At 36.1% G+C, this 26,697-nt stretch overlaps 1 protein-coding gene across 5 annotated transcripts; it reads left to right on the forward strand.

Annotated features, from left to right (window-relative positions):
* Window positions 1-2,013: 2,013 nt before the first annotated feature.
* On the forward strand, window positions 2,014-26,697 carry HD1 (histone deacetylase 1). 5 transcript variants are annotated; one of them, XM_088221821.1, is made up of 9 exons: window positions 2,020-2,200; window positions 2,306-2,437; window positions 2,694-3,245; window positions 12,083-12,523; window positions 13,006-13,236; window positions 25,803-25,867; window positions 25,949-26,006; window positions 26,179-26,250; window positions 26,374-26,697. In XM_088221821.1, exons 3-9 carry the CDS (start codon window positions 2,709-2,711, stop codon window positions 26,443-26,445), a joined length of 1,476 nt encoding a protein of 491 aa, XP_088077947.1. In that variant the 5' UTR covers window positions 2,020-2,200; window positions 2,306-2,437; window positions 2,694-2,708; the 3' UTR covers window positions 26,446-26,697. The 5 variants fall into 5 exon arrangements, with proteins under 5 accessions (XP_088077948.1, XP_088077947.1, XP_021896565.2 ...); XM_022040873.2 differs by having other exon boundaries at window positions 2,699-3,245; XM_088221820.1 differs by having other exon boundaries at window positions 2,022-2,200; window positions 2,277-2,437; window positions 2,685-3,245.

Here is a 26,697-nt window from a genome sequence, read left to right on the forward strand (position 1 = left end):
GATTTTAGACACTTTATTATTCATTCTTTCATAAGAGAACATAACTCTCCTCATAAATGGTTTTCAACTTCAAGTAAATCTCTTAAAAATTCAAGAATCCTTATCATATCAAGTGTGACTGAGTTTCAAGAGGTTTACATCATCAAACCAAGAGTTTTCATCAATTTAGAGTTTTTGTCAAGATAAGAAAGGAAGAATCTTATTATTACAAGTCTTGGTTGTGATTACACTTTTCTTCATCTCATGGTAGATTTTCTCCTGAATTTTCTTTTAAATTTTCTCCTAAATTTTACTTTAAATTTTCTTCTAGATTTTCTTATAGAAGAGGAATTATCTTTCTAGTTCAAATTAGAAGCTTTTAAAGCATCTTCAAACCACAACATAAGAAAGTCCTAATTTAAGGATAAATCATTTTGAAGAAAGGGACATGATGCAAACAGATGAGAAGGGGGCAACTCACACTAAGATCCCATAACCAAGATGGTTACAAGCAAACAATTAAAAGAGTCCTCCCAATTATGGACTCTTGAGTATTTCACATTAGGGAGTCGTATACTCTTACTGAGAGAGTCATAATTGGACACTCATATCTTTTAAGACACATCAAACATATGAATAATAAGAGTTATAAAGATTTTAGACACTTTATTATTCATTCTTTCATAAGAGAACATAACTCTCCTCATAAATGGTTTTCAACTTCAAGTAAATCTTTTAAAAATTCAAGAATCCTTATCATATCAAGTGTGACTGAGTTTCAAGAGGTTTATATCATCAAACCAAGAGTTTTCATCAATTTAGAGTTTTTGTCAAGATAAGAAAGGAAGAATCTTATTATTACAAGTCTTGGTTGTGATTACACTTTTCTTCATATCATGGTAGATTTTCTCCTGAATTTTCTTTTAAATTTTCTCCTAAATTTTACTTTAAATTTTCTTCTAGATTTTCTTATGGAAGAGGAATTATCTTTCTAGTTCAAATTAGAAGCTTTTAAAGCATCTTCAACTCAATTTCTATTGCAATAATTAATTAAATATTTAAGACCAAATCCAAGTCAAATAAAGTGTGGAGAATTCGACCATAACACCATCACTTTTCAAGAGACAAAATTTTTTATTTTACTTGGTTTGTCTTTCTAATTAATATTCTAATAGTTTCGTAGATAAGGTTGTAATTAAAATTATTTTAGAAATTTAATTTTTGAGTTCAAGTAGAATTGGTAAGTGAATGCTTATATAAATGTTTCAACTTTTTAGTTGTAATAATCACTTTTCAAATCAATACATTTCAAGATTATTTTGATTTAACTTTGGCTATTGTGAGTGCTCTTTGGGGAGGTCCTTCAACCGCTTCGTTGAGTAAAGAATTGAATCTACTTATCGGGATAATCTCGTAAAATCTTTTCAATTCTAATATTTTGTCTCCTAATTACCTTATTTTGCAGTCACATGTTGATTATAAGTTAAATAAGGTAGGTTTATTACGAATTTAAATTTTACATGCTAAAATTGTATATGGAATTTTAGATTGCATTTGTTGATCCTAGATTTTGCATCAATCTCTCTCTCAACAAACATCATTTTCTGCTCTTTACACTCTCTCTCTCCTCAATTGCTTCTACTGTTGGTGAGTCTCAGACTTTTCCTCAAGCTTCTTTCATGAGCATTTAATGAATGTGTTTTAAATGTGAGATTAGGGTATGAATGTGTGGGTGAAGAGGACACTTATCTCCTAAAAAGCATAATATTAGAATCTAAGAAATTTGTTCTAAGCATAAAATTAATCCAAAATCTAAATAATTTTTTTGTTCAAATTATAAAATTAGAATAGTTACATAATTGAATTTATAAAATCTAAAACTACAGAAATTATACTAAAATAATGTTAGCGTTTAAATAATATAGTCCTTGTAATTTCAATCCCAAATATTTTTTTGTGTGTTCCAAAACAACTAAAATTTATGAATCTGATGCAATAAAAAATAGCCTTTATTTGACAAAGAAAACCATCAGTTGCTAAGCAATGAAACTTTTCGAATCAGTAGGAACCGTTTTAGTGGGACCCACCGCTTTCTAGCAAAACCCAGTCTCCATATAATCATGATTTTAATTTAAAGGCGGAAGCGGAACCTAACATTCGCGATTACAACATGAACTAAGCGGGAGCCAAGGGGCGGCATCTCCTTCTGGTAGAAGCTGAGGTATATCTACCGAAACCAAAACTTTTCTTTACTTCTCAGTACTGATTTTTATCATAAATTTAAGATTCTTGTTCAGTTCCCTGTTTTTTTGTCTTCTTGTATTAGCGGGATAACCTTGTCAAGCACTGAAAGTACTGTTTTCTGGAGAAAAGCCTAAGGAAACAGAGGAGATTGAGAGGCTTTGCTGGTGAATTGCAAGGGAAGTTGAGCGGTCACTCAGGGTCGCAACCTCTTTAGGTACTTTCGTGAAATCTAATGAACTTAGGTTTCGCTCTTGTTTCCTCGTGAATCTCCGCAAAATGATTTTTTTTTTGAGATAAAGAATCTCCGCAAAATGATATGGCTTTTATTATTATCTAATCATTATGTTGGAATAGTGTGTCAATATTTCTTGTTCTCCCTTGCTTTAGATTCTAGCAGATACGTTTCTTTTTCCCCCCCTAATTTTATCTAGAATTAAAGCTCATTAGAATTTGTAATGAAGCAAAACCAGAACAGATTTTACTGCATGGCCTTAATGGATTCGGGCGGCAATTCCCTACCGTCTGGAGCCGATGGGGTTAAGAGAAAGGTTTCTTACTTCTATGATCCAGAAGTGGGAAACTATTATTATGGACAAGGTCACCCTATGAAGCCACATCGCATCCGAATGACACATGCTTTACTTGCCCACTACGGTCTACTTCAGCATATGCAGGTTTTGAAACCCTTTCCTGCCAGAGATAGGGATCTTTGCCGCTTCCATGCTGATGATTATGTGGCTTTCCTCCGCAACATTACTCCTGAAACACAGCAAGATCAGCTTAGGCAACTTAAGCGCTTCAATGTTGGTGAGGACTGCCCTGTTTTTGATGGTCTCTACTCCTTCTGCCAAACCTATGCTGGTGGTTCTGTTGGCGGTGCAGTAAAGCTAAACCATATGCTGTGTGACATTGCTATTAATTGGGCTGGTGGCTTGCATCATGCTAAAAAATGTGAGGCCTCTGGATTTTGTTATGTTAATGATATTGTCCTTGCAATCTTGGAACTTCTTAAGCAGCATGAGGTTTGTCCCCTGATACAATCTCATATTTAAAATCTAGCATTCATCTGTTTGCTCGTATGATTTTTGTTATAATAGTTTGAAACCCTCTAATGTTATGTGCGCAATAGTACTGTCAATAATTTTCATATTTAAAATCTAGCATTCATCTGTTTGCTCGTATAATCATTTGTTATAGTAGTTTGAAACTTTCTAATGGTATGTGCGCAATAGTACTGTCAATAATTTTCACTATGTATGAATTATTCGCAAATTGTCTTCTTGACATATAATGGCTAAGCTCATTTAGCTTTTCATCGTGGCATTGAGCATCGGATAAAGTCTAAAATGGTGTAACAGCATTCAATTAGAAGTTTATAGTTTTTCAGCTAAATATTTTTTAAAAAATAGTTTTCAGCTATATACTCAATGTGAATATTATGTTTAAAATAACCAGGTCGATCTTATTTTTCATAAATACCTTGAGTATCTGATCACATTCTGAATTATCTTTATTACTTTGCTTTCAGTGCCTTTATTTTTCTCCTCTTCTCTTTTGGCAATTAGGAACGATTTGTTATTTAAATAATCTGGAAGCACATATCTACTTCTTATGTAATTGGGCCTATGATCTCATAAGCTTTTTTTTTTTAATTGAAATAAAAAGTATAAAAATCTATTAACAGGTACCAAGGAGGTGCCAACCTGTATGCAAAGTATTTACAGCTCTAAAAAATGTCTATAAGGTCCCCAACATTCTCTATAGAATAAAGAGGATGACCTAAAATAAAAAACCAAGAGTATGAAATCATTTATTTCTGATCCTATCAAAATCTACCACATCAATAACCCCTTCAAAAGCTCTTTTATTTCTCTTCTATTCCTCTCCTGTGATCTCATAAGCTTATTATCATGACTATACAATAAAGCTTGCCTCATTTTTTGGCACTTGATCACCTGAAGTATAGAACTTCCCTTTTTTCGGATAAAAAGGAAGGGAAATAGAACCTACAAGAGAGATGAAGAGGAAAAGTTATTCTCCCAGCAAAAAAGAAAGAAAAAAGAGAGCCAAAAATTATAAAAAAAAAAGAAACGAAATTCCTTCAGAACTATAGAGGTCCAGTCCCTTTGCAAACTGTGTAAAGACGTCCTGGAAATAAAAAACTATGCACTGTAGCCCAAAGAGGTGAAGAAAATTATCCCATGTCAGACCATTTGAAATGACTTAAAACTTTGAAAATTGTTCTAATTTCAAAAAATTGGAACTGTTGGCTAAACATTCTTGCATTATGTGCAACCTGCCCCCAGATCAGCTAACGTGATCCCTCTCTGCAACATGTATGCTCTATGTTCTACGCCGTGTTGATAGAAATTCCTAATTAAAAACACATGGCCATATAACTTTAAACATAGAAAGCAATTTACATCACAACTTTCATGCTACAAAACAATGGAGAAACAAATGAAAATTGTTCTCTAAACTATGAAAACATATCTAAAAATTTGCAGGAGAAAGACCTTATGAGATCTACAATTTTGTAGAATATCATTGGTGTTGATCTTATAATAAGAAAAACAGTCCAATAAATAAGAAGTAGCTTTTAGTTTCCAACGGTTTCTAATCTCATAATTTCTAGATTTTCTAAGCTGTACGAGTGGGTATTCTGAACATAGACAAGAAACAGAGGATACTAGAAAGTCAAGCTAGGAGGGGTGGAACTCAATCCCCTAAAGAGAAGAGAACATCTTCCTGATTCTTGAGATGCGTGGTGGTTGCGATTTTACTCAGGAAAGGGTTCCAAAACATGGATTAGCACCAAGTGGCACCCCTGCACAGGTTTTTGGGCAATGCAGAATACTGCAAGTCAATATTCACAGCAAGATCACTGATGACATAACTCTGAAGAACTAGTTCTAGCCTATCCACTCTTCTTTAGATTAGTAGCAAACTTGAACAGTCTTAAACACTTGTAAAAGGGAGATGATGTTAAGAAAGCCATTCTTATCTTGAGGGATGGAAAGGATATTTTCATTTTCAATTTGCTAATAGGAAACTTCCAGATTCTCCTTTCCCATAAACAAATCCTAAACAATCCCCTATCTACTCCATAGGAAAGCATATTACTTAAAAAATCAACTACCAAGGGGGACAAGAAAAGAAAAGAGGTTCCCAGTCTCACTCCTATTTGACCTTTAAACCAAGTTTTGGGCTCACTGTTAATAAGGAAATAGAACTTAGTGGAAGAGGAACACCCTTGATCCTCCTACATCTATTGCTAAAAACATTGATGTCCATGACTTTATCCTAAAACTATAACTAATCACATTGCATACTTTCTTAAAATTTAGATTGAAAATAAAACATTTGTTCTCCTTCTTGATCTCCTCCTCAACTACTTCATCCGCGATCAAGAATTTCTCTATTGGAGACAAAAACACTTTTTGATTAATAGAGATTGTGTCTTGAACATTTCTACTAGCGATGAAGACAAGATTTTTGTAATAATCTTATAACAATGATCATCAGGTGATAGGATGAAAATCGAAAACAATAATGGACTTGTACTCTTTAGGTAAGAGTGATGTACCTAGGATTTATGCTAATCCCTATCCTCCCATTCGTATAGAACTAATGAAAAACCTTTAGCAAATTGCATCTCACAAACTCCCAAAAATGAGGAAGAATGGAATGAAAAACCTTTTCAAGCATAAAGCTTTATTAGTCCCTAACTCCCAGACAACCTTTCTTATCTGTTCGTCCTCACAAGGTCTCTTTAGCCATCTACGTCTAGCATCATTAACTAGATTCGACACCAACTCCTTAGAGAAAGGTCTATTCAATTCCTCTATGTATATTCAACTTTTATTTTCTTGTAAAACTCAATGATCTCAACCTCAATTGAAGCAAAATTCTTAACAAACATACAGTTATAGGGTTCCAACTCCTTAGTGAAGCTCTTGTGGTTTCTCCCATTAGCCACCTTGTGGAGAAACTCCATAGCCAATTTCATTCTAGATTTTTGTCTCAAACTAATTTCCTCCTTTAGAATAAATTCATTGAATTGAATGTGCACCAATCTCTCCAGTTGATTCTTTGCAAATAATTCTCGGACTTTAAATATATCCAAAATTGTCATTTGATTAAGGTCTTTCTTCTTATTCTTGATATCACCAAACACCTTATTGTTCCAAAATTTGCTTTTAGTGAATTGGGCAAAGTAAAATTTACTACTCTATTATGTGGCCTTTTTTTGCTTGTGGTACAAGTGTTTTTTGTTTTATCATTAGCTTTTGTACCCTTTTATTATAACATTTTGTTTTTTCCCCTTCCTGATCTTGGTTTGTCTAGCCATAAAATTCTTTGTATATGTTACAAGGAACTAACATCATTGTGTAAAATGACCAACTATTGAACCATAAGTACTGAATCTGCAGAAAAGAGACCACATGTACTGAAAATTGAAGAAAAAAGGTATTTGATTTTAATTCCCAATAAAGTTGAGCCTCGTGAATTTGTAACATTCCCATCCCTCTTTCAAAAATTCGCCAAACCATTTTTCCACCTGATTAAGCAAAGGAGGGTGTTGGAGCCACATTTTTTTAAAGAAAAATGAATGGCCAACACTAGTTGTTAGGGTCCAGCAAGATAGGAAATGAGTGACATCGAGTGAGTGTGAAACCTCATGCTTTAGACCAAGTTATTCCCTGCTAGTGTTGATGAATTTATTTTTCATCATGCTCTGCTAAAGTTTAGGATATGTTTGGCTTTTGTCTAAAAGAAGATTTAACATTTTCTTGACCTAAGCACTTGATACAAAACAAGAAGATCCTAAAGATGGACTTTTAAGTTTATTATTTCCTATTTACTTAGTATCTTATTTAGTTATTTTCTGTTAGACATTATTTTAATTAATTAGTTATTTTCCTATTTCATAGAATTCCTAAATAGACTTAGAAAATTCCTATGTTTATTGTACTTTGGTGCCTATAAATAGGATACACTACTTCAGTTCTTCAATAGACGATTCATGATTATTATACAAATATTGAGTTATTAATTGGATCCTTAAGATCTGAGATCTCTCTTTGTTTCTCTGCTTGCCTAATACTCTTCAATTCTTCCCAGGAGTCTTTACTTTTATCTCCTATTTCCCGCTGTCTATCGGGTCTTCTGTTTTCTTCCTGATATTTTCTCTATTTCTATACATTATAGGATAATCGTGTGTCTACTATTACTTGTTCCCCATTAGTGCCTTTTAGTCTTCATTTTGAATGTGTCAATCTTTTTACTTAATTCCTGAAGAGTTGTTTTTAGATTCTCTCGATGAGCTTTAAAACGATAGGAATAGCCCATGTGGGTCCTTTGACTTCTTTTCTCTTTGGATGGAACACTTGATTTCACTGTTTTAAGCCTTGGAAAATAATATTGAATTTTTATTTGATTATATTTTCGTTTGAAAAGCATAATATGCATATTCAAAGAGTACTGAGGGTGCAACTCGAGTACAAGAATATTTACAGTTCTGCCAGAATATCCTTTTGATAATGTCTATCAAATAAGCATCCCTATCACATAAGCAGTTTCCTTGGAGAGGATCAGGGGCCCAAGTAGCATTTTGGCTTATTTTAATTTTCTCCACATATCCATATTGATATGAAATTTTTTGTTACTTATCTTGTAGATTGTCCTTTGTAACCGAATTATATACTCGACAAAATCTAACTAGAAGAACACACCTAACTTTAGTCTTGCTGTAAATCCACCCAAGTTTCTCTTCTCTATATCTTTTTCTTAAAGAAATACAAAATATATCAAAAGGGCACCAATGGGGTGTCAACCGTATAGAAAGCAAGAACTAAGAGACAAAAGTCAAAAGAACAACAAAGGTTCCAAGATCCTCTCCAAAATAATATGGTACTTCTAAATAGAAAACTTAAGGTACAAAATCAGTGGTCTTTGACATTAACAAAAGAAGAGATATTTTCACAAAAATTCTCTATGTATAACCTGGGTAATGACCTGGTGTGTGAGTGGAATGAGATTGTTCCTATCCTTGCTAGTTGAAAAACCATTTCAATCCCAAATGTTTTTGACAATAGAGCCACTGATGATCCAAGAGAGATTGAGAAAAGAGGGAGTGGAGTCCCATAATCTTCCTGCCTCAAGACATCAAAGAAGAAGATGATTAGGGGATTTATTCTCTCATTAACAATGATTCTACACATCTTTTTATATTATCTAGGGTTAAAATTCTCCCCCATGCTGCTTTTCCAAGCAATGAACAACCATTAAAGTTATGCTTTCCTCTTCCAAATATGTTTCCAGACAAATTTAAAGGCCATAGTAGGCTGGGGCACAAGATTGAGATAGTAAGACTTCACAGAACCATTTAGAAAACCCCCATAGCAGTTTGTCAGGGATCCCAAAAGAGATTTGAGTATGAATCGGCCAAGTTAATAAGGTGGTAAGGTCATTGGTATGCCAATTATTAAGGTTATAGGATATTGCTAGGTCAAAAGAGGGAGAAGGGTTATCCTATGTCACATGGTGATTGTGAGGCCTTTTTGGGACTAGCAAACTCGAAAAGTTTAGGAAATTTAACTTTGAGGTATATTTTCTAGCACCAATGGTCATGCCAAAAGCTAACTCTTTGACCATCACCAACCTGAAATCATGACAAACCCATAAACTGGTTCTAAATCATATTAATCTTGTAACATCTTAATTCCACTCATGAAAGATATGTGATTGCATATAAGAACTCAAGTGATATACTATTAATAACATGATCTTGGACTTTTGAAGGCTGGTGATTTGGGTTCAAAAATTTTTTGGTTAGCAGTGCTTGGGCTTGGGTTATTATAAATCTCATTCCAGAGATTCCTTTTTATTTTTTTTATACTTTTTAAATAAAAAAAATGTGTACTAAGTATACGATACCAAGGGGATGCCACCTGTGTACAAAATATTTACATTTCGATTAGAACATCGCTGACTTTTCCAAAATCATCCCATCCATTAAGGTCATGTCCTAGTATTAGAGACCTAGAAACATTAAACCACCTATCGTTAATTCTGGTCATATCCCCAACACACACATCGAACGCTCGATTGTTTCTCTCTTTTCACACCATCCAAAAAACAGTAAGAGAAAAAGCTTTACAACTTTTGACTTTTTACAAATCCCACCACACGTCCAAAGTTTATCCCTAACCGAACCTGCAATTACCCAATTAATATCCCGTAGACTATACACCATAGACCAAATATTGTAAACCACCAAGCACCAAAGGAAAGATGATTACAAGATTAAACCGTTTTCATACATAAATAGCAACCATTAACCATTATTTTGCCCTTTTTCATTAGCTTATCGATGGTAAGGATACACTTCTGACCCGTTTCCTGAGGCAAAAAAATGATTCTTGGAGGTGCTTTACTTTCCATATCTGTTGGACCAGAAAACTGACAGTCCCTGCCTCTCTTCACCAGGTGAGCATAGGACTTAACAGCGAACATCCCATCCTTTTTCAATTTCCAAACCATCTTATTCTTGTCTTCACTCAGTTGCACATTGGACATAAGTGGGAGAAATACTGTAAATTTAACAATGTCCCAATCATTAAAATTTCTATTCAGATTCTAGCTCCACCGTCTACTACCATCCACTCCTCTACCACCATATTCTTCCTTTGGGCGATAGCATATATTCTTGGAAATTGATTCCTAAGGCTACCTTTCCCAATCCTCTCACAATCCAAGAAGTTAATGTGATTGCCCCTCCCAAGTTGCCATTGTATACATTCTAAGAACTGATATCTCTCCGACCCAATCTTCCTCCAAAATTCCGTCTCATAAGGCCTCACCACCTCATTAACAAAACCTCTCCCTAACTCCCCAACCCATCGAGCCTCAATCACCCTGCTCGATAACCTCCTCTCCTTTGTAAGATACCTCCATAACCACTTCCCCTTCAAGACCCTATTCATGTCAACAAGCAATCTAAGCCCCGAACCCCCCTTATCCACAAACTTCTTCAACTCATCCCATTTCATCAAATGGTATTCCCTACTCCTCTCATTATCACCCCAAAGGAAGCGACATCGAATGTTTTCTAACTTTTTAGCAATCTTTACCGGAACCGTCAATGCAAATAAGAAGTACATAGGCAAGTTGGTGAGAGTGCTTTTGATTAGAGTTAACCTCTTGCCTTTAGACAAAAAGTTTTTCTTCCACCCTCGTGAGTCTTCTCTCAAACATCTCTATCATTGGATCCCAAGTTCTCATATCTTTGTATTTGGCCCCTAATGGCAGTCCTAGGTACTTGATTGAAAATTCCTCATATTTACACCCTAACACCGCAGCAAGTCTGTCCCCATCACCCCTATCCCCAAGCTTCACTAATTCTTATTTATTCAAATTAATATTCAGCCCAGGGACAGCTTGGAAGCACAAAAAGCTCTTTCCAGAGATTAGTGCCATGAGAATGTTTGGTTTTTGTAGTTTGTCCTATCCCTTCCGCCTCATATTTAGCTGTGATGACTTCCTTTCCACAACCATTTGGCTAAGAGAGATTTATTAGGTTCCTCTTTTAAATCAGAAAAATATTTGATAAAGTAGATCCAAACAGCTTTATCCAACCTATGCTTGAATAAACCTTCCTATAAGAAAGAACAATTGAAAATTTTCCCGAAAAAATTGTGGAGTTTTGGCTCAAAGTTGACTTGAACTCAGCTTCAACAATGACTCAAAAATAACTCAACTCCAAAAATGGCTTTGCTTGAGAAGTGGCTAATGAAGATTTTCACATGTGGCTTATAGTGAGCTATATCCACACACGCCTTTCCTATAATTTTTGGATGTTAGGGTTTTAGTTTTGGAAATGAGTGTTTTTGGAGATCCGACATCTAGGTTTGATGGTTTGCTTAGCGGTTGGAAGCTTGAGTCCAGGTGGCGGGCACGTTTTTCTGGCTAGTGCAGTGGTTTCCGACAAGTTTGGAGGTTGAGACTTGGTAGGCTAGCCAGTTAATATCTTATGGAGTTAATGTTTGTAGCAATGACCTCCCCCCTCCTGGTGGAGGCCGATGAATAATGTACTGTTAAGTTGTATGTCTGGGTACCTGCAGTGACATTCAATATTAAGAGTGTTTGGAGGCTGTTGTTTTCAGTAGATTATGAAGTTTGGATGGGAAACTATGGGGGCATGATGAATCAAAGTTAGACTAATACCAATTAATGTAGGATATATACAGCATGAGCATAATACTTAAAGAAAACTATTAAGAATCAAAGTTGGAGATCCTAGATCTTGATAATCCAACCAATAACTCAATATTTATTGTATAATCCTATAAATAGTCTACTAAATAAGTAAGATAAGGTGCATTATTTATGGTAATGGACTAGAATCAAAATAAGAAATTTGAAGTCTATCCAGGATTTCTACTAATACTTTTGTACATGGGTTGACACCCCTTGGTATCCATATTAATATCACACTATACTTTTATTTCAAGAAAAAGTCTATCCAGGATTTCTATATGTTCTAATAAATAGGAATAATAAGCTCGTCTTGTTGATAAGCCTATAAATATTAGTCCCTAAATTACCGTAATTATACATAAACATATCTTAATATTGAAATATGTCCACTTTAGGATCTTCCTGTACTGCATAACATAGAACATGCGCTAAATGTTATTATATCTTGGAAGTTGGTTTAAGTTTCCTGATTGCTAGTTTAAACTTTCATGATCTCTTGTACTCTTGTGCACCTTTAACACAAGCTATTATATGCATACCACCAGTATTTTTGTGTCTTTATTGTCTAGCTTTTAACATTTCATTGTCTTTTTTGCAGCGTGTTTTATATGTTGACATTGATATTCATCATGGGGATGGCGTGGAGGAGGCATTTTATACAACTGATAGGGTCATGACTGTTTCTTTCCATAAGTTCGGAGATTACTTTCCTGGCACTGGGGATATACGTGATATTGGATATGGAAAAGGGAAATACTACTCACTTAATGTTCCACTTGATGATGGAATTGACGACGAGAGCTATCATTTCTTATTTAAACCAATTATTGGAAAAGTGATGGAAGTTTTTAGGCCTGGTGCTGTGGTTCTACAATGTGGGGCTGACTCACTGTCTGGAGATAGGCTTGGATGCTTCAACCTGTCAATAAAAGGCCATGCTGAATGTGTTAGATTTATGAGATCATTCAATGTGCCACTCTTGTTGCTAGGAGGTGGTGGTTATACCATTCGGAATGTTGCTCGGTGCTGGTGTTATGAGGTATAATTTTCTTCTTGTGGATGTAGTTTCGATTTGTTAATATCTTTTATTATATCTGTGCTGGGCAGAAAACTTAATTAGGTTGTGAACTGATTTTGTGTGTCTTGCCTAAAGAGAGAGGAACAGCAATAGTTAAATATGGTGAAATGGTGCAGAAACATGAATTATGATATTATATTTGATTTTCTTTTCCTTGTTTATTCAACTTAATGAGTCAACGGTGCTAGCTTCTTAACATATTAACTTCATTCTCACTAAATCTCTAAAAGCATATTAAATCATTTAATATCCAGATGATCAAGTGAGAGCTAATTAATTTTAAATGTGGCAGAAGATTCAATAACACATGGTTCTTGGTGTGAAAATTTTTGATGGGATTTTTGCTTTTCGTAGAATTTGTATGTTCTTATTGTTAAATGATTGTTCTGTAAGTTTTCCCTCTCTTGATTTTTTTGTTATTGAATCCGCTTCATGTAAGGCAGACAGGAGTTGCACTTGGAATGGAAGTTGATGACAAGATGCCACAGCATGAGTATTATGAATATTTTGGTCCAGACTATTCACTTCATGTTGCCCCTAGTAACATGGAAAATAAGAACTCACGTCAAATACTTGAAGAAATACGGTCTAAGCTTCTTGATTATCTCTCAAAGCTTCAGCATGCACCAAGTGTCCAGTTTCAGGAACGACCGCCAGATACTGAAATGCCTGAGGTGTGTTCTATGGCATTAGTAGCTATATTTTGTCCAAGTCCTTGTCTAGCAGTATCTCATTTATTCCAGCATAGAGTTTTCTCCTGCTTTCATTTTTTTTTTCTTTTGAAAGAAAAAGAGTTTGTTAAAAAGGCACTGTGGACGCCTCCATATATAAAAATATGAGGATTACGAATTAGCCGAATGTCCTCTTCAGGATTCAAAGGATCACCTTGGAAAACAAAAGGTTGAAACTGTGCATCTCTAAGTCTATCTAAAGAAAGGCACACACCCTATCAATTTCGTCTTATTGCAGATAACATAAAAGGTAGCCAGTTGGATAAGAGAGACTATTTTCTTTATGCTCTTATGAACTGGATACCTTGCCAAGCCCTGGTTGGCTTGTGTCAGAATCACCCATCAGCCTGAACAACTTGAGAAACTCAAGACCTATGCATGAGAACCAGTAAGAAAGGGGACACCAAAATGCAGATACTTAGGGGTGTCTGGTACCCTGTTGCAAAGGAGACTTATGAATGAAGGCATTGGTCATGAGATCTTTCTTCATTTCGTGCAAGTACATCATGTTTGGTTTCCATTTCACTAAAAATCTTGCAATGACTAGATATATTGTGGAGTAGAGTGGGATTTAGGGCTAAAGATTCTGACGAAGAGAAATCCAACCAAGACGCGCTGGTAGACAACCTTAAAGGATATTCTCTCTCTTGATTCTCTTGTTCTTCATTAGAATCTTATCAATCAACAATATTCTTGCGCTTTCATCTTTCTCAAAATTCCCTTGTAGTAACCTCTCGAATCCTTTTTTTGAAGCTTGGTTATGAAATACCAAATCAGCATTGGTAAAGAAACCAAAATCTGGAACTTAATTGGTGGGCTTTTTTGGCAACAAACCTTTATAAACAACAACTTTATATACTCAATTAATTAGACAGCAATCAAGAGCCATAGTAAAAGACTAGTAGATGTTCTCATCCTCGTAAAGATTCTTGAAAAAATATGTTATCATGAAACAACGCTGCTGGACTTCTCACCACTTTGTGTGACGCCTTGGTGTCAGTTTGACACCCACATCCGAAGAACAGATAATAATCTATCTAGAGTACAGCGAAAACATACATCCCATACAAAAAGATACTGAACAACTGAGGCATCTGATTATCAACAGAAATTTACAGGATTTGAAAATCTATTTATTTACAACCTCTCCAAAATGCAAAATACAAAAGATTAGGAGACAGCTTCCAAGAATCCCTGTCTAGCTCCTAGGTCTCCTTGAAGAAGTCTAGACATGGATCCGCTGGTAAACCTATCAGATCAATAAAAGAGTCTCGAAGGGAGTGAGCTCCAGTGGACTCAGTGAGAGAAACAGTATTAAAATCTCACAAATACGTTTGGAAACATAATTATATGCAGTTTGTAAAATTCTTTTATTAGATTACGGACTATTAACAAACAGTCCTATCAAAGCAATCAACTTACATGTACCTAATACCGTATCTGTTGAGAAATCGTTGTTGATGTCCCTTGTTAAATCATACAGATGTCCCTCAAAGGGCTCAACCTCAATCACAAGCAAATACAAACACATGCAAATACACGCACATAGACTGACTCTTCTTTTTAAGTCTTTTACATTGCTTAATATTCTCTCATTTAGTCTAACCGTTGCCATACCTACGGGTACAACTGCTGCCATCTATTCCCTGGGAGCCAGATACAGGACAACCAAACTACTACGTGAATGGGCGCGGATGTAGATAATATAAAATTGACGTATAGATAAATCACTCAAAATTCACTTAGGTCGCAGACTCTTAAAATTCACTTGGGTCGTCGTAGTCCATACCCCTAGCCGAGAGTATGAACTACGTTCAGTTTTTGAAGGACCCTAAACAAACAGATCTATCATTCACTGCCTAGCAATTGGCTTCTTAGACAAATAATGCCCCCAGGAAATCAGATACAATGGATTTGACTCAACTGTTGGGTTAATTAAGTCTTAGGCTCCTAATTATTTATTTTCTTTCAATGAAATTACACTAACTTAGACTTAAATTAAAATCCATAAATCACAATTAAATCCCTAATTCCAGATTACAAAATTTTTTCAGATAAAATCCTCACATGCACTTTCCATATTTCTTTTTCTAATTTCTTTAGTCCAATTTTATTCTTTAAATTCTAAATTTCACATTCAAATAAAACTAATTATTTACCTATAATCAGATTCTGAAGAGGGTTGCATAGCAGAAGGTTGTAGCCTTCACATTTTACCTACTGTGATCACCTAAAATTACTAGTAACATTTAGTTTCGCCTCTGATACACCAAACAACAACAATCCAACATGAAAACATAAATTAAATCATTTAAAAATGCATGAACAATTTTACAAATTCCTTTTTTCATACAACAATAGGTTATATGAGTTTACATGCATAAATTATCATTCAGATGCATCTAGAAAATTCAATATTTGTATAGATTAGATGAAGTTTTGAGAATGGAAAAATTCTCTTCTACTTATCTTATTTCCTTCACCATGAGGTGCTTATTTATAGGAAAGGAATACAACCAATTCCTAATAGTTTTATGGGGGAAAAGAATATCAATATATGGTTACCGGACACACCTTAACCATTTGATGATTCCTCCCACTAGGCAAACAGAAATTAAACCAAATTCTTTCGATAAAATGTCATCAAAGGTTCCTTTCGGTAGAGCTTTTGTTAGGATGTCTGCAATTTGTTGACTGGTTGGAATGTGCATAAGAATTATAGTTCCATCTTCCATTTTTTTTTTTGATGAAGTGTCGATTAATTTCTACATGCTTGGTTCAGTCATGATATATAGAATTTTTGGTCATGTTAATGGTTAATTGGTTGTCACACCATACTTTCATAAGAGTGTTAATTGAAACTTTCAATTCTAATAGTATCCTTCTCAACCACACTCCCTCACATATTCCATGAGCAAGCACTCGAAATTCAGATTTTGCGCTGCTACGAGATACCACTGACTGTTTTTTGCTACACTAAGTGACCAAGTTTCTCCAGACATAGGTACAGTATCCTGATGTAGACTTTCTGTCTGTTATTGATCCTGCCCAATCAGCATCAGTGAAGATTTCAACATCCTTATTCATTGTTTTTTTGAAGAACAATCCTTGACTCGGAGTCATCTTTAGGTATCTCAGAATCCAATATACGACGTTCATATGTTCCTCAGTTGGTTGATTCATGAATTGACTTACTGTACTAACTGTAAAGCTGATGTCGGGTCTTGTATGTGTCAAATACATGAGTTTGCTTACAAGTCTTTGATATCTCTCTTTATTAACTGTCTTATCATTGACCTTGGACCCTAGTTTCAGGGTTGGATCCATAGGTGTGTCTGCAGGTTTACTTCCAAGCATCCCTGTCTCATTAAGAAGATTTAGAACATATTTCCGTTGTGATACTGACATTCCCTTTTTGGACCGAGCTACCTCTATGTCAAGGAAGTACTTGAGTATTCCAAAATCTTTAATTTCAAATTCTTTAGCCAAAAACTCTTTAAGCTTCCGAATTTCCTCAATATGGTCCCCAATCAGAATGATGTCATTCACATAGACAACCAAAATAGTTTTTTTACCTGAGATATACAATGCTTGACAAATAGTGTGTGATCCGACTGACATTGGTCATACCCTACTCATTTCACTGCCTTTGTGAATCTGTCAAATCAAACCATTGAGGATTGTTTAAGACCATAAAGTGACTTTTTGAGTTTGTACACTTTATGAGGATTGTTTGTTAGTTCAAATCCTGGTGGAGCTTACATGTATATTTTTTCTAGATCACCATTAAGAAAAACATTCTTCACATATAGTTGACAAAGTGGCTAATCAAGATTCGAGGCAAGTGAAAGTAGTAACCGTATTGTATTATGTTTGGATACTGGAGCAAATGTCTCTTGATAGTTTATCCCATAAAACTGAGTAAAGCCTGTGGCTACCAGGTGAACTTTATACCGATTCATACTTCCATCTGGATTGTATTTAGTTGTAAAGACCCACTTGCATCCCACCTGATGCTTCCCTGGAGGTAGATCTATTAACTCTCATATTCCATTCTTCTCAAGTGCTGTAATTTTCTCATGGATGGCTGTTCTCCATTCTGGTACTTGGAGGGCTTCATGGATCGTTTTCAGCTCTGGGGAACTACTATCTAACTTGCTCACAAATGCATGATGTTTCGAAGACAGCTTGCCAAATGAGATAGTTCTGTATAAGATATTTGGTGCATGTTCGAGCCCCTTTTCTTAAAGCAATGGGCAGTTCAGTGTCAGTATTAGTAGTAGGGACATAGATCTCATTACCTGTTAATTTCTGGACATCTGGAGCAGGAATTGATTCATGGCAAGGCTTGGTTGATTCAGACACTTTCCCTTCTTGAACCTTGTTCCTTCTAGTGTAGACACGTAACTCATTAATTGCAGGCAATGTGTTTTTAGTTACTGCCACTGGCTCAGGCTCTGTATATGGTTTCAGATGAAGTATTAGGTTCAGACTCTAGAGAAGGTACATTTGGTGAAATCTGTCGATAAAGAGAGGGTATACTCACATTCTACAATTGATATTTTTGAATAAAATTCTCCCCCTGAATATTAGTTGTGGGGTAAAAAGGTTGGTTTTCAAAGAATGTGATATCCATTGTGTTATAGAATCGACGGGTATCTGAAAAGAGGCATTTGTATACTTTTTTATTAGAAGAGTATCCAACAAAGATGCATTTGAGAGCTTTTGGGTCAAGTTTCTTCTTGAGATGTGCATGAGTATGAATGTATGCTGAACAACCAAAAACTTTAAGTGGGAGAGTTTTTAAAATATGAGATTTAGGAAACGTTTGTAAAAGGAGGTTATAGGGTGACTGAAAATGAAAGATACGGGAGGACATTCGGTTTATTAAGTATGTAGCAGTGAGTATTCTCTCCCCAAAGATATTCTGGAACATGAGTGGTAAACATGATTGATCGAGCAACCTCAAGAATATGCCTGTTTTTTTTTCGGTTATGTCATTTTGTTGTGGGGTATGTACAAAAAAGCTTTGATGGATAATGCTATGTTCAGTAAATTATTTTCCGAGGGTGGTTTCGAAGTACTCACATTCGTTATCAGACTTCAACACTTGTATGGTGGTATGAAATTGAGTTTGAATCATAGTCTTGAATTTTTGAAATATAGGTCCAACTTCAGATTTTTCTCTCATGAGGAATACTTAGGTAATTCTCGTATGATCATCAATAAAGGATACAAACCATCTAGTTCTGGTGATGTTACTAACCTTGAAAGGTTCCTATACATCGCTATGAATTAATGCAAATGGTTTTGAAGGTTTGTATAATAGAGTAGGAAAGGAGCTTCGAATATGTTTAGAGAATTGACATATATTTCACATTGAAATAAAAAAGGATTCTTATTCTTAAACAACAAAGGGAACAATTTTTTTAGGCACAAGAAATTTGGGTGTTCTAGTTGATAATGCCACAACATGATATCAAGTATTTGAATGATTTACATAAACAGAGTTTACACATATTGCATTGTGAGTTTGTCTCCTAGAGGTGTCGGTTTGAAGAAGGTACAGCCCTGAATTCATCATATTATTGCCAATTGTCCTCCCCGAATCCAAATCTTGAAATTCACATACATTAGAGACAAATTTAACAACACAATTTAGATCTCTAGAAAGTTTCTTAACAGATAACACATTACAGTCCAAATTTGGGACATATAGAACGGAATAAAGAATCAGATATGGTGACAAAACAATAGAATCTATTCCTACCACTTCAGAGATAGACCGGTCAGCAATTCTAATTGTGAACCCTTCCTTACACGAGCTGTACTACTGGAGCAGTGAAGCATCACCCGTCATGTGATCGGATGCCCCAGAGTCCACAATTCAAACTTGCCTTTTTGCAAAGCAAGCTGATAAACTAAGGAGAATTTTACCTTTATGTGCTATCGAAGTACTGATGAGATGATTCTTCTAAGAAAGCATTCTCTGGAGAGCGTCCATCTGTTCTAGACTAAATGGGCAGCTTTCCGCAGCAATCAGTAGAGTATCTTCAGAGGTTGAATGATTCCCTTGGTGGCCGTTGGGTTTTTCAGACTAGGAGGGCTTTCTCTCACCAGGTCTTCCATGAAGTTTCTAGCATTTTTCACGTATGTGACTGGGTTTTCTGCAGTGGTCGCACCATGGTCGTCCCCTCTTCCCACGAGAATCCAGTGTTCTGGTTGTAAGCGCAGAAGTGTTTTCGATTAGGTGAGTGGATTACATGTCTCCCATCATCACTTTCTTTTGGCTTTCTTCCCGCCGAATCTAGGAGAACACTTCGCGGATGCTTGGTAGTGGTTTGATTCCTAATACCCGTCCTTGCACTTCATCCAGGTTTTTGTTTAATCCCATTAGGAACTTGAAAGTTCGCTTCTGCTCAATAATGGATTTAAAGAGTTTGGCATCTTCGGGATAGCTCCAACGATGTTTTTCAAATGCGTCAAGTTGCTGCCAGCTGCGAGATAGAGTATTGTAATACTGGGTTACGTTTAACTCACTTTGTTGCAGGTCGTGGAGACTGGACTCAATTTCGAAGATGGTAGAGGTATTCTCCTTACTGGAGTAGAATTCCCGAGACGCTTCCCAGATTTCATGCGCAGTCTCGTATAAGAGAAAATTCTCTCCAATGTCAGGCATCATTGAGTTTATTAACCATGACATAACCATGCTATTTTCGATATTCCATGTTCGGGCATTCAAATTGTTGGCAGGTGGAGGTACGATTTCGCCGGTGAGGTATTCATCTCGGCCCTTGTCTCGGATGAATAGCAGCATCGAAGATGACCACTGGAGATAGTTGTTGCCGTTTAGTTTGTGCCCAATAATGAATGATGAAGACTGTTCAACCAAACCATGGTTGATGGGTGCGGGAAGATAGGAACCCGAGGAAACTTCAGGTGGAGAAGACGGTAGCTCACCCGTGGCCATTTGTGACTTCGGTTCAGTCGGGGTGAAGTTCCTGGATAAGAATTGCTCTGATACCATGAAGTTTTGAGAATGGAAAAATTCTCTTTTAGTTATCTTATTTTTTTCACCATGAGGTGCTTATTTATAGGAAAGGAATACAACCAATTCCTAACAGTCTTATGGGGGAGGGAATAACAATATATAGTTACCGGACACACCTTAACCATTTGATGATTCTTTCCACTAGGCAAATAGAAATTAAACCAAATTCCCTGCTATGATTTTCTACATTAGATTACCATCCCTCTTACCTCAAAAAACACACAGATTAGAAGTCAAAACGCTTGAAGGAAGTGCTGTGAAAACACGAATTGGTCACTCACAGTTTCTGTCCAGAAACAGCCTGAGTGCTGAGTAGTTTTTCCTTTGTCTCTCCCTCAAGACAGAAGGTTTGAGCTCGATTAATGTGTCAAAAGTTTCCTAATAGAAAAGACTATTAGTCTAAAATTTCATAATTTTTAGAAAACATTTGAGTGTTCAAGTAATTAAAAAAACCGGAGTGTTAAGGAACACGCTACTCACCAGAGTTGCATGCAGGACCAGTCGTGGTTGAGGAATTGTTTCTCCCTCCAGGATAATCCGTTTCTCCTGATTCTTGATTCTAAATTTTCGTTAGACATGGCTCTACAACTCCACAAAATTTCAGAATTTTTTATGAACCCTAAGGTTGTAAACGAAATGGATGAAGTTAAAACAGAGGTCACGCCATACATACCTGAGCTACTGGTGTTCGTCCCTGGATATCTCCTTCAAGGAGAAAGCTTTCAGTCCTCTGTTTTCGCTGGAATTTAGCTACGATATAAGCCTAAACACTCACCAAATTTCATAATTTTTAACGTTCTCTAGTATAGGAAATGATTAGAGAAACAGTGAGAGGATGGAGACGCCACACCAAGCAGGTCTGCATCACTTCCTCTCAGGTCTGCTATCCTTTCTTCTCTCTCATTTGCCTCTTTTCTCTCTCTGTTTTACTGAAGGTTTCTATGGATTAAATGAAGAAGGACGGATTGAGAAGCTTTTAAGTCAGCTTCAAGAGTAGATCAAGGCCGTCCGATTGAATGCAAACAATGGGACCCTTGATGCATCAAAGTGGCCAGCAGCAGCTGAAGGGAAGAGCTGCGCTGCAACAGCTGGCAGGGGCTGGTCTCCACTGCCAGGTGGCCAAATCTCCATCTCAAGCTTCCAGCTTGGTGGTGTCCAAACGGTGCCCAGCAGGGAGGCACCCACATTTCTCCCTTCCCTTTTCCCATTTTAATTTTAGAAAAAAAGAAAAAATTTGATTTATTAATTAATTGCTTTTTTTTTTTAATTTAAAATTTCATTTTTTACATATCTGATGTCACACTCTACCCCTCAAGTTCTAGTTTCTTAATGTTTTAGATACCCTTGGACATTTTACATCAGAAAATCTTAGAGAGAGAAAGAGTGAGGCGACCGATTATCTCAGGGTGGGGAAGGGTGAAGGGAGGAGGAAGGTACAGTCGGAAGCAGTGGGGGGGATAAGGAGAAGAGATTGATGAAGTGGTATTGACGAAGTGGAAGGTTAGGTCGTCCCTGTAGGTTGACCAAAAGGGGCGTGGAAAATGGCAAAGTAGGGAAGGAAGTTTGTGGTGATCAAAAACAACTTATTTGATGTTGTCTGTGAGGGGTGGAAAATGGAGGGCATGAGGATAAGCAAGAATGGTAGAAGATTTCGAGTCTCAATATCTCTGGAGGAAGAGAATGTGGTGTGGCTAGTGGAAGCATTCGAAGACTTTTACTGGAGGAAGGGTGGTAAGTCATGGGGGAAGCACACAACGGAGAAAAATCGTAAATTATGGATGACTCAAACATAATTTGAATGGAAGGCATCTGGTTCTCACAAAGGAAAGAGGTAGTGCATTAAAAAGGATTTTATACCGAAGGAGCAGAGGAGGTGGGCTGGTGGAAGGTGATGAAATCAGTATTTGAGCTAGCGGATCATCCTCTAGTAAATTGAGACAAAAGGAAGAAGGAGATGGTGATGGAAGGAGGAGAAGTAAGGTTGAGGAGAAGGGGATTACTATGAGAAGGTAATCCATTAAGTGTCCTCATTGCTTGGTGAATCTTTGGATATTAGTGGAGTTAGGCGGGGGGAAGTCATACACGGAGGTGGTATGAACCAGGGGAGAAGGGATGAACAGAGTAGGGCAGAAACGACCTGTGAAGGAGGCAGATCAGGTCAATTTTGAATTTCAAAATGGGGGAGTGGACAGGCGATTGGGACTATATACTAAAACACATGAAAAAGGAGTTGTTTCAGGAGTCGAATTTGAGTGGGCTGCGAAGATTCAGTGCAGGTGGGTTGAACAGGGGAAGAAGGCTAACATGAGAGAAAAAAGGAAAGTGGGTGGAGAGGATTGCGCCGAGCAATGAGCCAAGAAGAAATATAAGCCCAAAGGTCTCATAGGATCTTGATCTTTCTATTGGTCTCCGTAAAAGTAAACGTCAGTGTACAATTCCTACGCCAACTTATCCCGTTGCTAATTTTATATCATATGACTATCTGTCTCTCTCGTTGAGTGTTTTAATTACTTTAATAGATTCAACTTCTATACGCAAGACAGTTAAGAAGGTTTTGAATCACCTTGGTTGGCATAATGCTATGCTTGAGAAGATAAACGCTTTTGATGATAATCATAGTTGGAATCTGGTAGATTTACCCAAATGAAAAAAGGTCGTAGGGTGTAAATGGGTATTTGCAATCGAAGTGAATTCAGATGGTTATGTGGTAAGACTTAAAGCTCGATTGTTAGCGAAAGGGTACGCTTAGACTTATGGGGTAGATTTTTTTGATACATTCTCTCTAGTGGCCCATGTTACCTCTATCCATTTATTCCTATCTATTGTAACCTCCCGAGATTGGCTCTTGCACCAGCTAGATATTAAAAATGCATTTCTTTATGGCGATCTCTTAAAAGAAGTGTATATGAAGCAACCATTTGAGTTTGTTGTTCAGGGGGAGTACGGAAAAATTTATCATTTAAAGAAATCTTTGTATGGTCTAAAGCAGACTCCCCGTACATGGTTTGGCAAGTTTAGTAAGGCAGTATGTGAGTTCGGATTGAAGAAGAGTAAATGTGATCAATCAGTCTTTTATAGATAATCAACAGCTGTTATTATAATTTTGGTTGATTATGTTGATGATATGGTGATTATAGGAGATGACCATACAGGAATATCCTATCTCAAGTCATTCTTGCATACCAAGCTCAATATCAAAGATTTAGGACAGTTAAAATACTTAAAAAAAGTAAGGGAAAGATTCTGTTATCTTAAAAAAAGTATGTACTTGATCTACTTGTAAAAACAGAAAAGTTGGGAGCTAAGCTATGCAATACATCAATTGTACTAAATGTATATCTTATAAAAGATAATGGTGATCCCCTTGTTGACCCAGAGAAATACAGACGACTAGTTGAGAAATTGAATTATCTCACTGTGACTCGTCCAGATATAGCATACCCTGTTAGTGTTGTTAACTAGTTTATGTCAACACTTATAGTCAAACATTGGGAAGTTTTGGAACAGATTTCGTGTTACTTAAAAGGTGTCCCGGGACTCAGTGTAATGTTTAGAAATTATGAACATACTCACATCAAATATTTTATATATGCTGATTGGGCTGGATCTAAGATTGATAGGAGGTCTACTACGGACTATTGTGTTTTTTTTTTGTGAGAATCTCATATTATGGAAAAGTAAGAAGCAAAATAGTTATATCTCGCTAAAGCGCAGAGTCTGAATATAAAGTTATGACACAGTTCACATGCGAAATTCTATGGATACATCATCTGTTAGATGAAATGGGCTTGAAGCTCACATCTCCTACAAAACTCTAGTGCGATAATCAGGCTGCCCTTCATATTGACTCAAATCTCGTGTATCATGAGAGAATCAAACATATTGAGGTTGATTGTTACTTTATTCAAGAGAAGATTCGGAAAAATTTTATATCTACTGGTTTTGTGAAGATAGGAGAACAACTCGGTGATATATTCACAAAACCTATAAATGAAACACGGTTTGAGTATTTTCGGAACAATCTGAGCATGATTAATATTTATATTCAACTTGAGGGGGAGTGTTAGAGTACTATAAAATATTTTTATATACATAATAATATGATTATCTTTTCAAATATGTAAACGTAATTAGAAAGAAAATAATTAAGGTAATTTATGTTACTTACTATATGTGAATCCGTGTATATGTATATATATCGCAATTTTCATTTCAATAAAAACATAAGAATTATTCAGTATTTTTTCTTTTCTAACCCTTTACAATATCAATTGGAAGGTTAGCAAGGAGAATAAAATTCTTTTTTGGGAGGATGAGTGGGTTGGTAGGGGAAGTCTTAAGCCTCATTTCCTACGGGTATATGTCACTGCACAATCTAAGAGTATCAATGGAAGCTTAAGCACAAAGAGGGGAATGGAGGCAGGGAGTGGATGGTGAATGTGAACTAGAATCTCAACGATTGGGTGTTGAAGAGTATGAAGCCTTGTTACTCCTTTTGTCTACAGTGCAACTAAGTGATGATAGGGACCAAATTGTCTTGAAATTGAAGAAGAATGGGGAGTTTACTGTTAAGTCTTTTTATAACCACCTTGTTAGTAGACATGTGGAAGGGGGTGTTAAGGTTTCCTATTAATCAAATATGGAAAGTGAAGACTCCAATAATTGTTTTTTTTCCTTGGGAAGCAGGAAAGGAATGTATTTTGACAATTGATAAACTGATGAGAAGGGAAAGAACAATGAATGGTTGTTATGTGTAAAAGAGTTGTTGAGTCCTGTAATTACATTCTTTTGTGGTGTCCAATGGTGTATGATCTTTGGATTATGGTACATGGTCTACTATGGATAAATTGGGTGATGGCAGGTCTCTTGTGGGATGACATTTGGGCTTGGGTGGGGGGAAGGAATGTGTAAAAAGAACAAAATTCATAAAGGTTATTCATTTGACTATTTTTTGAGTAATTTAAAAAAAGATGAATGGTAGAACTTTTGAAGGGATAGAGGGAGAGATGTCCAAAATTAGGGATAGATGATTACATTATTTTGACTCTTTGATTTTGGGGCATGATATCTATAGGTGGAAAGATTTTGGGAATATCATAAATATAACTGGATGGTACTCTTTGGGTGCCATATTAATATACTTCGTGTACCTTTTATCTCAAAATAAATAAAAAAAGCTGCTTGAGTGTTAATATAACTGGTTTTTTCGAAGATGAAAGTATCTCTTAGAGGCCGTTAACTTTTCTGGTGGACTAAACTCATGGACAAAAAACAGAAAGGGAAAAACAATATAGGTCTAAACTAATGGGTGAGGAAAAATAAACAGACGAGATTTCTGCTCATACAAAAAAAAATGTCTGCATATCTAATAATTCTAGCACAGAAATCCTAGTTTAGTTGCAAATATAGCTACTTTTTGCTGAGTTACATGTTTTCTGAACTCTTTTTCTTTTTTCAGGCAGATGAAGATCAGGATGATGGAGATGAGAGATGGGATTCTGACATAGATCTTGATGAAGATCGGTATATCTCCTTGCCTTATATTTCTTGTTTATATATAAGAAGGCATCCTACTGCCATGTTAGTAACTTCCCATTTGCACAGCAAGCCTCTACCAAGCAGAGTAAAAAGAGAAATAGTTGAACCTGAGCCAAAAGATCAGGTATGCTCTAACCAACCTCTCTTGACATTAGATGCTTGGGTTTTGAATCTTCGGGTTATGTTCTCTATGTTCGTTTAATTTGTTCTCAGTGCAGTTCATGTCCATAAAAATACTTGCATTTGTTCAATTCATGTTCCTTAGCCGAATATGGTTGTGCCCTTAATTTCCTCAGGACGGCCCGGCAGGGATTCCTGAGCATGCTAGAGCCTTTGATTCAACAATAGATGAGACTGCAAACACAAAGGTAATAGCAGGTGTACAGTTTTATAATAGAACCCTTTGATGCACAGAGACGTGTAGACTTCATACTAGAACCCTTTAGTTATTATACCTCTGACTTTTAAGCTTTGACCCTTCACACTTGCAGGCATCAGATGTCAGTCCCATGCCAATTGATGAGCCGAATGTGAAGGTTGAACAAGAAAACACAAACAAATGAAGTATCTGATCAGAGGCTTATACCAAAACCATACCTTCTTAACTGTATCTTCATCTCTGAAATGCGATTATGAGATCAGTTTACCAATGAATCTAATTTTTTTTTTGCTCCTGAAAATCTGTATTGCGAGGTTCTAAATAGCAGCATTTCATGTCGGATTGGAAGTTGTGCAGTGAAAATCTAAAACTATTATATATACACGCTCACACGCACTCGATATTGTTTTGAAAAAGAAAAGCTTTCTTAGGTGAA

Source organism: Carica papaya, chromosome 6 (genome assembly GCF_054855325.1).
Source record: "Carica papaya isolate Zhongbai chromosome 6, ASM5485532v1, whole genome shotgun sequence".
NCBI lineage: Eukaryota > Viridiplantae > Streptophyta > Magnoliopsida > Brassicales > Caricaceae > Carica > Carica papaya.